Source organism: Odocoileus virginianus, unplaced genomic scaffold, assembly GCF_023699985.2.
Source record: "Odocoileus virginianus isolate 20LAN1187 ecotype Illinois unplaced genomic scaffold, Ovbor_1.2 Unplaced_Scaffold_1, whole genome shotgun sequence".
NCBI lineage: Eukaryota > Metazoa > Chordata > Mammalia > Artiodactyla > Cervidae > Odocoileus > Odocoileus virginianus.
Window position 1 is genome coordinate 8,072,019 of NW_027224263.1, and position 14,670 is coordinate 8,086,688.

The 14,670-nt window shown below is 39.0% G+C and overlaps 1 protein-coding gene across 7 annotated transcripts in view; it reads right to left on the reverse strand.

Annotated features, from left to right (window-relative positions):
* IL13RA2 (interleukin 13 receptor subunit alpha 2) overlaps positions 1-14,670 on the reverse strand; it is a 78,206-nt gene that overhangs the window by 23,783 nt on the left and 39,753 nt on the right. Inside the window, exon 1 of one of the 7 annotated variants that reach the window (XM_070462160.1) lies at positions 258-352. The exons of the other annotated variants lie outside the window; for them this stretch is intronic. Coding sequence (XP_070318261.1) covers positions 258-281 — 24 coding nt within the window. The 5' untranslated portion in view covers positions 282-352. Of the gene's footprint in view, positions 1-257; positions 353-14,670 lie in introns of those variants that run through there. 7 annotated transcript variants of the gene reach the window in all.

A 14,670-nucleotide genomic window follows, 5' to 3' on the forward strand; every position in this document is an offset into this window, starting at 1 on the left:
ATACTGGTTTTATGATCAAAACTAAAAGGATTCATGTCTCCACACATCTTTTCAATCAAAAAATACTCTCCTTTTCATGAAAAATCATTACTTCAGTTCTACACTTCTCTTTGAGTATGTATTCTTAAAACCAACAATTTCACAGGAAGGATTAAAGGTCAATTACCCCAACAGTCAGAGACTGCCTTTCTTTTCCCCTACTTAAGTTAATTATGCAGGACAGACCCTTTTCCCCTGCCCCACCCTCTTAATCTTACCTGCTCCAGTTGTAATGTTCTCATGTTGCTAGGCTTCAATTATTGCATAATGAAATCTTGGAATCAGACTGTCAGAGCCAGCAAGTATATTGGAGGCAATGCTAGTCCAATCCTCCTTTATATATTGGGAAGTAAAACTCAGACTTGCCCAAGATTACACAGTAAATTAGTAAATTAGTAACAAAACTGGAAGTAGAACAGAGATGTGATTCCCAATCTAGTGCCCTTCCACCCTTCTATGCTGGATCCCACATGTTTGGCTCAGTATTATGAAAGCTTTTCCCTTGGGACTCCAGCATTTAAGTCTTCCTTAAGTTAGCTAGCCAGGCTGAAGCAACACCATGCTATTCCTTTTTCTATGTCTCATACAATCATAAGGGGATGCCATTTCTCTTACTGAGGTCCAATGAATCTCTCTCCACAATTCCTTCCTCCCCATCATCAGCCCATTGCTGCCTTCTAAGGCATGTGTAAGTAGTAAGTGGGTTTGGTGAACAGAAGGCCACATTTCTGCCATAGAGATGCTCTTACAGATTGAGATAAAAAGACTGGTTACTTTTGGATCCAAGGCAATAGGTCTGACAAACAAATTCTTTCATATTACCTATAAGGATGAAGACAATCATGCTTGCCTTAAAATGCTCTCAGAGAGAGCTTAAAGTTCTCTCTACCCTATCAATCTGTCCTTAAATATTTTATTAGCCCCTGGTCATGTACAGCATAAAAGCTAACTAAAAAGTTAGAAATAACTTGCTTCTATTCTGTTTATAAGCTACTGAAATTAAACTCAGGCCATCAAATAGCATTTCCTGGATCTGCTAAACACATTTAAGCAAAAATAGGAAATAGGATAGCTGGCTTCCTGAATCAATTATCTAGAAATCCACAAAAGGAATTCCTGAATAACAGTGTCCCACCTAGACTTTCTTACCCAAGTGAATGTGAAGACAATTCTTTCCTCAGCTTCTGGGTTACAAGACTGTCACTAGTGCAGTGAGGTGTTATATATATAGTTAGCAGAATGACAGAGTTTTTCGCAAGGGATCTGAAGGCAAATGAAAGATGGGAGATAGAAATGCAGAGATACAAAATTTGAAACAGTTTCAGATATACTCCCCACTCCCAGCCCACAGTTAATAACCACTCATCTGGTCATTTTATTTTTAAAAATGAGGAAATACCCAAAGAGGAAAGTGAGTGATCCTAGCTTACACAACTTACTGGGAGCAGAGCTAGGACTGAAAAACAGCTCTCTTGAGCCCTTTCCACTAAATAAATTTTCTTGTTATAAGGAGTCTATCCTGCACCTATCTTTTCAGAAGTCTCCCTGCAAACCTTCCTCAACCTACAGTCACCACCCAAACCATCAACCCCACCACACAGTTTTATCATCATGACATTTTTAGCAGAGTAATAATTCAACAAACTTTGATTGTGCTTCTTCTTCTTCTTCTTCTTCTTTTTTTTTTTTGCCAAATACTATTCCAGGTAAATCTTGTCTAAAGACACAAGGTGCAAGTGATGAATCATAACATCTATAATAATGATAATAATATCTCCTACTATTGATTCAGCATTCCCAGCATCTCAGGCACTGGCCTGTGCTAAGCCCTTTATATGCATAATCTCATTTAATACTCAGTCAGCCTTGGATGTATGCACTATTTTTATTCCCATGTTAAAGACCAGAAACTGAGAAGAGGAGAAATTAAACTGCCTACAAGTTACTACAGGCCATAAATGGTGAAGCTTGGATTTGAACCTAGAGAGCCTAGTGTCAGACTCCTTGTAACCACTACACTAGGCAGTTTCCAGACCTAAGACCAATGTGGCAAACAACTTCTTGTTTCTGTCCACTCAGTTTTACACAACACTGTTGCACAGACAGCTTTCCACTAAGAATCATCTTTGGAAAGGCAAGCCTAAAGCTAGTTCCTGGTTTCAGCCTCCCTTCCCCACCTCTTGAAAGCCATGCTAGATAAACCCTTCGTTCTAAGTGTTGGCTGGGACAATGCTTGCATTATTGGAAAAACTCCAGGTACTTACCAATAACATTGTTTCTCAAGAAATGGATTATCATAAACAATTATCATAACCCCCCCTTTCCCCCCTTTCCAACTTAGAGGCATTTATTGAATCTCTAATACTTTCCTTCCTGTCTGATAATCAAGCACACTGAATAAAAATAGGTATTCCTGAAACAGCCAGGGGGCCAGGACACAGATTCTCTAAGTCACAAGATAGGTGAGTTTATAGGTGGGTCTAAAAGCCACCTAAAGCAAATTTAGAATCACAGCACAGTATTGTAAAAGCTGACAAGACTGACTAATCTTTGACTAAACTAATAGATATATAGCAAAAGAACTTGCTATATAATATAAACATATTATGTAATATTTATAGTATATATAATATAATAAAATATAATAATATATATTATATATAAATATAATCATATACAAACATATAAACATGAAATATATAATACAATATAAATATATAATTTATATATATTTATATATATAAATATAATACAACATAAAATATAATACAAACACAGTAGTATAAATATCAACCTGGATTTCAGCCCTGCCTCAACCACTAATGTGCTTAGAGGCAAATTATAACTCAATTTCCATCTATAAAGTGGAGGTAATGACACCAGCCTGGCAGTTTTGTGTTTAAGATTAAACGAGATAATGTATGTGAAAGAGAATAGTAAATTGCTCTATATAATTGCAAGGGGTTTGCTTCTGAGCATCTTATTACTAAGAAAAAACTTGAAAACAACTTGCTCCAAATCCACACGTTTCCTCCTACTACTTCAGCAAAATCGACTTGTGCACAGTTGATAAAAAGGCACTTATTGTTAACCTCTACCTTCTACCACCCTTTCTGACCCGTTAGCTACCTTTATTGGTCTTTGTCTTAGTAATAATAATTTATTGCATTTGTTAAGTGTTTTATAGTTTACAAAGAATTTATTGAATTATTTTAACAAATCTATAGGTATAAAAGTTTGTATCACATATTTACAGTCATTAAGACTGGGGTTTAGAGAAGTGATGTGACTTGAAAAAGATCCCACTGCTGGCAAAATTCACACTGAAATGAAAGGTAAAAGAAGCAAGGAACAGAAATATGTTGTAAGGCTAATAATGCAATCACTTACATAATATGGTTTTGTAGAAAAGTTCCTTCTCTACCTTGACAAAGAAGAAAAAAAGATTCTTCCAAAGTATCTGAAATGGCCACAGGTTCTTTTTAAAGGCAATTACTAAGTTACAAAAACAAATATTATCTATTGGAAATGATGAATGAAGTTTTGCAATGTCACTTATGTGGCTTATAAAAACCACCTAAAGGGAAGTATGGCCGTGTTATTTCTATTGCCGTTTAGAAAAAAAAAATAGTGTTATGAAATTTGATACTTTCTGTTCACATTATTTAAAATATCTAAAAATATCAGCCAAAGCAGTTGGAATAGGGTTAGGAGAACAAGAAAATGGGAAAAATAGAAGAGAACTAATGCTTGAGGAGTGTGTTAGTCACTCAGTCGTGTATGACTCTTTTTGAGCCCGTGGACTGAAGTTCCCCAGGTTCCTCTGTCCATGGAATTCTCCAAGTGAGAATACTGGAGTAGGTTGCCATTTCCTTCTCCAAGGGAATTTCCCAACCCAGGGATTGAACTCAGATCTCCCGAATTACAGGCAGATTCTTTACCATCTGAGTTACCATGTAGAGAGAAATGGAAAAGTAGGGTTGATACAAGAAAAGCTTTACCAAAGTCCAAGCTCTTTTTTCAACTTGTCCCAAAGAATCTGGGTAAGGAACACAAGAAACCAAGGAAAAATAAACATACACACACACACACACAAACTCACACTGAGACTGAGGAGCAAAGAGAACAAAGAAGCACTTTATTCAGGGCAGAAGCAAAGGGTGTGGGCATCCTCCTGAGTGAGGAATACCCAGAGGGTGTTGATACCCCCCTTTTAATCTCATTTTCAGCTCTGTGAATGGGTGGGGGTGGAGGTTTGGCCTAGATTGCACCAGGTAGCAGGTAGCACCAGCTTTTGGGCTTGTGCATTTGTCTCCTGAAGCCACTGTGTGTGCTCTCTAAGAGCTGTTTTCCTTAAATTTTCCCTTACTAGTTGAGCACCACATGTGTGCTCACAAGGTATCAGCAACCTGTGCTTTTTTATTTGCACATGTTCCATTGTTTTCAAGGTAGAGTTTCTTGCTCAGATGCTACAAAGTGTTTGTTCTAGATGCCATTCTTCTCTGCATCATGGTCTCATTAAGTGCAAAACAAGGAGGTGGCTTTGCCTTCTGCCTAATACCTACACATAAGGAGCCCACCCTTGTGCCGGCCTGTCTTTCCTGCATCAAGGTGATTGCAAAGGTTTAAGTGTTGTCTTTGCATGAAATGATAAGTTTATATGGTCTTACATGAGAAGGCATCGACTAGAAGATCTGGGCTGTAACACCAACGTTAGCAGGGGATTTAGAAAATGATAATAATAGGGACTATAGTTTCTTAAGCTCTTACCAGGTGTCAAGTTCTGTTACAGATGTTTGATATGGATTAACTCATTTAAGTCTCACAAATGTTGCTAGTTGCTATTATTATTACAATAACCCAATATTACAAATGAGTTGTTTGAGGCTCAGAAAGGTTAAGTAAATTATTCAAGGTCATACAATTTAAGCAAAAAGTATGCCCCAATCTAGTTAAAGACTATGCTCCTTTTAACATATAATAGTGTCTTTCCATCTCACTTTAGTGAAACTCAATTTCCTCTCATAGGAATTATCCCTGGGACATCATTCTGTTTCATCAGTTGATCTGGTGTGTATCCATCCATGGTTTCAGGATGTGACTCAAAAGTGCTGGCTTCCTGAATAAATAATCTTGTTTCAAGGAGACCATCCAACATGTACAAATATTTATTCATAGTTTCTGGAGTATAGCCATGACTCAGCATCATAATCAGCACCTATGGAACCTGCCAGATCCTGAGGCCCAACAACATTTTGAGATCAATACATAGCTCAATAATAGTACAATCAGTCTATGAACTGTTGATGAGTTGATTCTGATTTAGATAATAAGTGGCAATTATTATTTCCTGCAGTGGAGTAGCTTTTAAAGAATGTTGAAGATGACTTAGTGTACTTTCAAATATAAAAGGACTTTGAATCAGACAGAGTCGTCATGCTTGCCTTTACTCAACTGTCATTTCCCACAAAAATGTGAAAAAAGTTAGGCACATGATGAGTAATGAAAGTCACTGCAGACAAATGAAGTACAGGTAGGATCTCTTTTTTAACAAATATCACTTTAGCATCCAGTTATACATAACATGATTATATTTGTGTCCCTGTCAGCATTACATACTAACATTGTTTCTTGACATTTATGAAATATGTTCAATAAATCTTATAAAACATAAGTAGTCATCTTATTCCCTAATTCTTTTTATAGATGGTTTCCTGTATAACATCTTGAGTTCATCCAACTGACAAGTTTCCTGAAGTACTATCAAAGCTACAGAATTCAGTTTTAAGCTATTACACCATGACAACTGACAGGTTCATAGTGTTAATTCATGAAGCAGCTTACACATTTCAGAATCTGTTCCTAATCTGGGCAGATCAGAGCCTTTTACTTTAGAATTCCATCCAATAAACCAACAACAGGCTTTTACAACCCTTTAAAAAAATCTTCCAGGTCATCAATTTCTTAAAATCGGTCAAATTCTTATTAAGTACACCTTATGTTCTATTCAAATGAAGTCACAGCTGAAGAGCAATGCAGTATCTTGAAAGGCATCACTGCTCTGGAACTAGCAAAAAAATCTCTTGTTTGTTTAACACCCTTCTTCTCACCCCCAAATGCTCCCAAATACTTGTTAGTGAACAAACACTGTGTACCCAAAACATTCACTTCGAGTAACAACTTTGGAATAACAACTTTAAAAGTCATTCCTTAAAAAACTGGAAATAGAACTGCCACGTGACCCAGCAATCCCACTGCTGGGCATACACACCAAGGAAACCAGAATTGAAAAATACATGCGTACCCAATGTTCATCGCAGCACTGTCTAAAATAGCCAGAACATGGAAGCAACCTAGATGTCCATCAGCAGATGAATGGGTAGGAAAGCTGTGGTACATATACACAATGGAATATTACTCAGCTATTAAAAAGAATACATTTGAACCAGTTCTGATGAGGTGGATGAAACTGGAGCCTATTATACAGAGTGAAGTAAGTCAGAAAGAAAAACACCAATACAGTATACTAACGCATATATATGGAATTTAGAAAGATGGTAATGATAACCCTGTATGTGAGACAGCAAGAGAGACACAGATGTATTGAACAGTCTTTTGGACTCTGTGGGAGAGGGCAAGGGTGGGATGATATGGGAGAATGGCCTTGAAACAAGTAAATTATATGTGAAACAGATCACCAGCCCAGGTTGGATGCATGATACACGGTGCTCGGGGCTGGTGCACTGGGATGACTCAGAATGATAGAATGGGGAGGGTGGTGGGAGGGGGGTTCAGAATGGGGAATACATTTACACCCATGGCAGATTCATGTCAATGTATGGCAAAACCAATACAATGTTGTAAAGTAAAATAAATAAGTTGATTAACTAAAAAAATAAAACTAAATTAAATTAAATCTCAAAAGCTTTTGCATAATGAAGGAAACTATAAGCAAGGTGAAAAGACAGTCTTCAGAATGGGAGAAAATAATAGCGAATGAAACAACAAAGAATTAATCTCAAAAATATACAAGCAACTCCTGCAGCTCAATTCCAGAAAAATAAAAGACCCAATCAAAAAGTGAGCCAAAGAACTAAACAGACATTTCTCCAAAGAAGACATACAGATGGCTAACAAACACATGAAAAGATGCTCAACATCACTCATTATCAGAGAAATGCAAATCAAAACCACAATGAGGTAACCATCTCACACTGGTCAGAATGGCTGCTATCCAAAAGTCTACAAACAATAAATGCTGGAGAGGGGAGAAAAAGGAACCCTCTTTCACTGTTGGTGGGAATGCAAACTAGTACAGCCACTATGGAGAGCAGTGTGGAGATTCCTTAAAAAACTGGAAATAGAACTGCCATATGACCCAGAAATCCCACTCTTGGGCATACACACTGAGGAAACCAGAATTGAAAGAGATATGTGTACCCCAATATTCATCACAGCACTGTTTACAATAGCCAGGACATGGAAGCAACCAGGATGTCCATCGGCAGATGAATGGATAAGAAAGCTGTAGTATATATACACAATGGAATATTACTCGGCTATTAAAAAGAATGCATTTGAATCATTTCTGATGAGGTGGATGAAACTGGAGCCTATTATACAGAGCAAAGTGATTCAGAAAAAAAAATCACCAATACAGTGTTCAGTTCAGTTCAGTCACTCAGTCGTGTCCAACTCTCTTTGTGATCCCATGAACCACAGCACACCAGGCCTCCCTGTCCATCACCAACTCCCAGAGTTTACCCAAACTCATGTCCATTGAGTTGGTGATGCCATCCAACCATCTCATCCTCTGTCGTCCCCTTCTCCTCCTGCCTTCAATCTTTCCCAACATCAGGGTCTTTTCCAGTGAGTCAGTTTCTTTGCTTCAGTTGACTTCCCTGGTGGCTCAGATGGTAAAACGACTGCCTACAATGTGGGAGACCCAGGTCCAATTCCTGAGTTGGGGAGATCTCCTGGAGAAAGAAATGGCAACCCACTGCAGTATTCTTATCTGGAAAATCCCATGGATGTAGAGCCTGGTAGGCTACAGTCCATGGGGTCACAAGGAGTCGGACATGACTGAACGACTTCACTTTCACTTTTTCAGTTTGCATCAGGTAGCCAAAGTACTGGAGTTTCAGGTTTAACAGTAGTCCTTCCAATGAACACCCAGGACTGATTTCCCTTAGGATGGACTGGTTGGATCTCCTTGCAATCCAAGGGACTCTCAAGTCTTCTCCAACACCACAGTTCAAAAGCATCGATTCTTCTTTGCTCAGCCCTCTTTATATTTGGACTCTCACATCCATACATGACCACTGGAAGAACCATAGCCTTGACTAGATGGACCTTTGTTGGCAAAGTAATGTCTCTGCTTTTTAATATGCTGTCTAGGTTATTCATAACTTTCCTTCCAAGGAGCAAGCGTCTTTTAATTTCATGGCTGCAATCACCATCTGCAGTGATTTTGGAGCCCAAAAAAATAAAGTCAGCCACTCTTTCCACTGTTTCCCCATCTATTTCCCATGAAGTGATGGGACCAGATGCCATGATCTTAGTTTTCTGAATGTTGAGCTTTAAGCCAACTTTTCCACTCTCCTCTTTCACTTTCATCAAGAGGCTCTTTAGTTCTTCTTCACTTTCTGTCATAAGGGTGGTGTCATTTGCATATCTGAGGTTATTGATATTTTTCCCAGCAATCTTGATTCCAACTTGTGCTTCATCCAATCCAGCATTTCTCATGAAGTACTCTGCATATAAGTTAAATAAGCAGGGTGACAATATACAGCCTTGACGTCCCCCTTTTCCTATTTGGAACCAGTCTGTTGTTCCATGTCCAGTTCTAACTGTTGCTTCCTGACCTGCAGATAGGTTTCTCAAGAGGCAGATCAGGTGGTCTGGTATTCCCATCTCTTTCAGAATTTTCCACAGTTTGTTGTGATCCACACAGTCAAAGACTTTGGCATAGTCAATAAAGTAGAAATAGATGTTTTTCTGGAACTCTCTTGCTTTTTTGATGATCCAGTGAATGTTAGCAATTTGATCTCTGGTTTCTCTGCCTTTTTTAAAAACCAGCTTGAACATCTGGAAGTTCACGGTTCAGGTATTGCTGAAGCCTGGCTTTGAGAATTTTGCGCATTAGTTTGCTACCGTGTGAGATGAGTGCAATTGTGCAGTAGTTTGAGCATTCTTTGGCATTGCCTTTCTTTGGGATTGGAATGAAAACTCACCTTTTCCAGTCCTGAGGCCATTGTTGAGTTTTCCAAATTTTTTGTCATATTGAGTACAGCACTTTCACAGCATCATCTTTTAGGATTTGAAATATCTCAACTGGAATTCCATCACCTCCACTATCTTTGTTCATAGTGATTCTTCTAAGGCCCACTTGACTTCACATTCCAGGATGTCTGGCTCTAGGTGAGTGATCACACCATCATGATTATCTGGGTCATGAAGATTTTTTTTTTGTATAGTTCTGTGTATTCTTGCCACCTCTTCTTAATATCTTCTGCTTCTGTTAGGTCCATACCATTTCTGTCCTTTATTGAGCCCATCTTTGCATGAAATATTCCCTTGGTATCTCTAATTTTCTTGAAGAGATCTCTAGTCTTCCCCATTCTATTGTTTTCCTCTATTTCTTTGCACTGATCACTGAGGAAGGCTTTCTTATCTCTCCTTGCTACTCTTTGGAACTTTGGATTCAAATAGGTATATCTTTCCTCTTCTCCCTTGCTTTTCACTTCTCTTTTTTTCACAGCTATTTGTAAGGCCTCCTCAGACAACCATTTGCTTTCTTGCATTTCTTTTTTTTGGGGGATCGTCTTGCTCCCTGTCTACTGTACAATGTCATGAACCTCTGTCCATAGTTCATCAGGCAATCTGTCTATCAGATCTTAGCGCATGTATATGGAATTTAGAAAGATGGTAAGGATGACCCTATATGCAAGACAGCGAATGAGACACACATGTAAAGAACAGACTTTTGGACTCTGTGGGAGAAGGCGAGTGTGGGATGATTTGAGAGAATAACATTCAAACATGTATATTATATGTGAAATAGATCACCAGTCAGTCCTGGTTCAATGCATGAGACAGGGTGCTCAGGGCTGGTGCACTGGGATGACCCTGAGGGATGGGATGGGGAGGGAGGTGGGAGGGGGTTCAGGATGGGGAACACATGTACACCCATGGCTGATTCATGTGAATGTATGGCAAAAACCACCACAATATTGTAAAGTAATTAGCCTTCAATTAAAATTTTAAAAACTGTAGACATTTAAAACATATTAACTATTCTAATTCTATAAAGCAATTATCCTTCAATAAAAAATAAATTATTTTAAAAAGGTAACAACAAAAAAAAATATTAACCATTCTACCTAGGATTTCTAAATCTGAAAATGAAAATATTTTGTATTAATAATTATAAAGCAAAAATGACTATCATGTCTTCAACAAAATTGTGAGATGTCAATAATTTCAAAAGGGTTAAATTTGGATGACTTATTTAAGGAGAAGAATTTAAAGTGAATGTAACCTAAAAACTATTAGAAATACATTTGAAATCTGAAATAAATTTTATGAGGTGGAAAAAAAGTCAATAATAGAGCATGCCCACCTGCTCCATTCTAAGTAAAAATGCTAGACTGAATGTAAAATAACAGATTTTATATTGTTTCAAGCTTATTCTATCAGTATACTCTTTCATGACAGTAAAATACATGTCTTCTCATGAGCATGTAAATGTATGAAAATATGGTGTTATGTAATATATCATGCCATCAGTAACAGAAAGAATGTTAATTAAGAACACACAGATATTTCTTGTATGTATTCATTATTCATCAATTATTTCTGGAAGCCTACTACATACCAGGATCTGTTCCAGCCGCTTGAGTTACAGCAGTGCACAAAGCAAAGAACCTGCTTTCTCAGAACTAACGTTCTGGAGTGGGAGACAGACAATAAACATATCAAATAATCATAAGTTTCATAAAGAAAAATAAAGCAGGATACTATGAAAGAGAGTTCATTTTAGACAGGGTGATCAGGAAATGCCTCTCTGAAAAAAAATAACATTAAGGACCTCAGTGAAGTGAGGGTATGAACCAGGTGAAGATACAGGGAAGGAAATTTCCAGGGAGAAGGAAAGTTGTTGTTTAGTCACTAACTTGTGTCTGACGCTGTGACACCATGGATTGTAGCCCACCAGGCTCATCTGTCCATGGGATTCTCCAGGCAAGAATACTGGAGTGGTTTGCCATTTCCTACTCCATGGAATCTTCCCAGACCAGGGATGGAACGTACGTTGAAGGAATAGCACATTCAGAGGCCCCAGGGAGGGAATCAGCTTAGTAGTTCTAGCAAGACCGGTAGGATAGGAAACAGATAAATTTAGACGATCTCAAAAAGATAGGCTGACTATGGGCAATGGTACTGAATTTCCTATTTATAGTTAGTAAAACGGGAAGCAGTTGGATAGTTGTCAGTTACAGTTGAAAAGTCTACTCTATATGGAAGCGAAGGGTAGAAGCAATAATCCAGGCTAGAGCTGACAGTGGCTTGAACCAACCTGCCAGCAGTGGAGAAGCTGATAGGATTTTACTGATCCATTGACTGTGGAGTATCAGAAGATGATGCCTCTATTTTTGTAATAAACTGGATAATTATTTATGGGGTGTGGGGATGATGGACAAAGGTTCAGTTTTATATGGTTTAGTTTGAGCTGCCTAACTAAACATCGTATGACTTCCTGATAGCTCAGTTGGTAAAGATCCACCTGCAATACAGGAGACCCCAATTTGATCCCTGGGTCAAGAAGATCTGCTGGAGATGGGATAGGCTACCCACTCCAGTATTTTGGGGCTTCCCTTGTGGCTCAGCTGGTAAAGAATCTGCCTATAATGCGGGAGACCTGGGTCAATCCCTGGGTTGGGAAGATCTCCTGGAGAAGAGAAAGGCTACCCACTCCAGTATTCTGGCCTGGAAAATTCCATGTAGTCACAAAGAGTTGGACACAACTGAGGGACTTTCACCACCACCAGATCAATTAAACATCTAATGGGAGAAGGTGAGTAGGCAGTTGGACTTGGTTCTGGAAATTAGGGGAAAGATTGGAGCTATAGATATATTTTTGAGAGTCATCAGTTTTGCTGTTGTTCACTCAGTGGTGTCCAACTCTTTACGACCCCATGGACTGCAACACACCAGGTTTCCCTGTCCATCGCCAACTCCCAGAGCTTGCTCAATCTCATGTCCATTGAGTCGGTGATACCATCCAACCAACTTGTCCTCTGTTGCCTCCTTTTCCTCCTGCCTTTAAACCTTCCCAGAATCAGGGTCTTTTCCAATAAGTAGGTTCTTTGCATCAGGTGGCCAAACTATTGGAGCTTCAGCTTCAGCATCAGTTCTTCCAATAAATAATCAGGACTGACTTCCTTTAGGATTGACTGGTTTGATCTCCTTTCAGTCCAAGGGACTCTCAAGAGTCTTCTCCAGCACCACAGTTCAGAAGCATCAGTTCTTCAGTGCTCAGCCTTCTTTATGGTTCAACTCTCACATCATACATGACTACTAGAAAAACCATAGTTTAACTATATGGACCTTTATGGACAAAGTAATGTCTCTGCTTTTTAATATGCTGTCTAGGTTTGTCATAGTTTTTCTTCCAAGGAGCAAGCGTTTTTTAATTTCATGGCTGCAGTCACCATCTGCAGTGATTTTGGAGCCCAAGAAAATAAAGTCTGTCACTGTTTCCATTGTTTCCTCATCTATTTGCCATGAATTGATGGGACCAGATGCCATGATCTTGGTTGAGTTTTAAGCCAACTTTTTCACTCTCCTCTTTCACCTTCATCAAGAGGCTCTTTAGTTCTTAGCTTTCTGCCATAAGGGTGGTGGTGTCATCTGCATATCTGAGGTTACTGATATTTCTCCCTGCAATCTTGATTCCAGCTTGTGCTTCATCCAGCCTGGCATTTTGCATGATGTACTCTGCATATAAGTTAAATAAGCAGGGTGACAATATACAGCCTTGATGTACTCCTTTCCCAATTTGGAACCAGTCCTTTGTTCCATGTCCAGTTCTAACTGTTGCTTCTTGACCTGCATACAGGTTTCTCAGGAAGCAGGTAAGGTGGTCTGGTATTCCCATCTCTTGAAGAATTTTCCACAGTTTGTTGTGATCCACACAGTCAAAAGGCTTTAGTGTAGTCAATGAAGCAGAAGTAGATGTTTTTTCTGGAATTCTCTTGCTTTTTGATGATCCAACAGATGTTGGCAATTTGATCTCTGGTTCCTCTGCCTTTTCTAAATCCAGCTTGAACATCTGGAAGTTCTCGGTTCATGTACTGTTGAAGCCTGGCTTGGAGAATTTTGAGCATTATTTTGCTAGCATGTGAGATGAGTGCAATTGTGCGGTAGTTTGAACATTCTTTGGCATTGCCTTTCTTTGGGATTGGAATGAAAACTGACCTTTTCTAGTCCTGTGGCCACTGCTGAGCTTTCCAAATTTGCTGGCATATTGAGTGCAGCATTTTCACAGCATCATCTTTTAGAATTTGAAATAGCTCAGCTGGAATTCCAACACTTGCACCAGCTTTGTTCACATCACCTCCACTAGCTTTGTTCGTAGAGATCCTGCCTAAGGCCCACTTGACTTGCACTCCAGGATTTCTGGTTCTAGGTGAGTGATTATACCATCATGGTTATCTGAGTCATTAAGATCATTTTTGTAAAACTCTGTGTAATCTTGCCACCTCTTTTTAATATCTTTTGCTTCAGTTAGATCCATACCGTTTCTGTCCTTTATTGTGCCCATCTTTGCATGAAATTTTCCCTTGGTATCTCTAATTTTCTTGAGGTCTCTAGTCATCAGTATGTATGTAGTATCTAAAGCCATAGGATTAATTAAAGTCACCTAATGTACAGTGTGTGGCTTCCCTGGTTGCTCAGTGGTAAAGATCTGCCTGCCAATGTAGGAGAAGCAGGTTCAGTCCCTGGGTTAGGAAGATCCCCTGGAGAAGAAAATGGCATCCCATTCCAGTATTTTTGCCAGAAAAAAATCTCATGGACAAAGGAGTCTGGCAGGCTAAAGCCCATTGGTAACAAAGAACCTGACACAACTGAGCCACTGAGCACACACACCTACACAGGATAGAGTGTAGATAAGATAAAGAGAAGAGGAGCAAGGACTGAGATATATGGGACCCTCCAATATATAGAGGCCAAAGCGATGAGAAGGTACCAACAAAGCACACTAAAATGAGACCAAGGAAAAGAGAAGGAAACCCAAAATTTGTGGTGTCTCAGAAACCAAGTAAGGAAAATGCTTCAAGGATAAAGTGATAGACAATGTCAAAAGCTGTCAATAAGTCTGACTTGTGGACACAGTGGGGAAGGAGAGGGTGGGACGAATTGAGAGAGTATTGTGGAAACATACATTACCATACATAAAATAGATACCTGGTGGGAATTTGCTCTATGATGCAAGGAGCTCAAATCTGGTGCTCTGTGACAACCTAGAGGGGTGAAGGTGGGAGGGAGGGAGGTTCAAGAGGAAGGGGACATATGTATACCTATGGCTGATTCATGTTGATGTATGGCAGAAACCAACACAATATTGTAAAG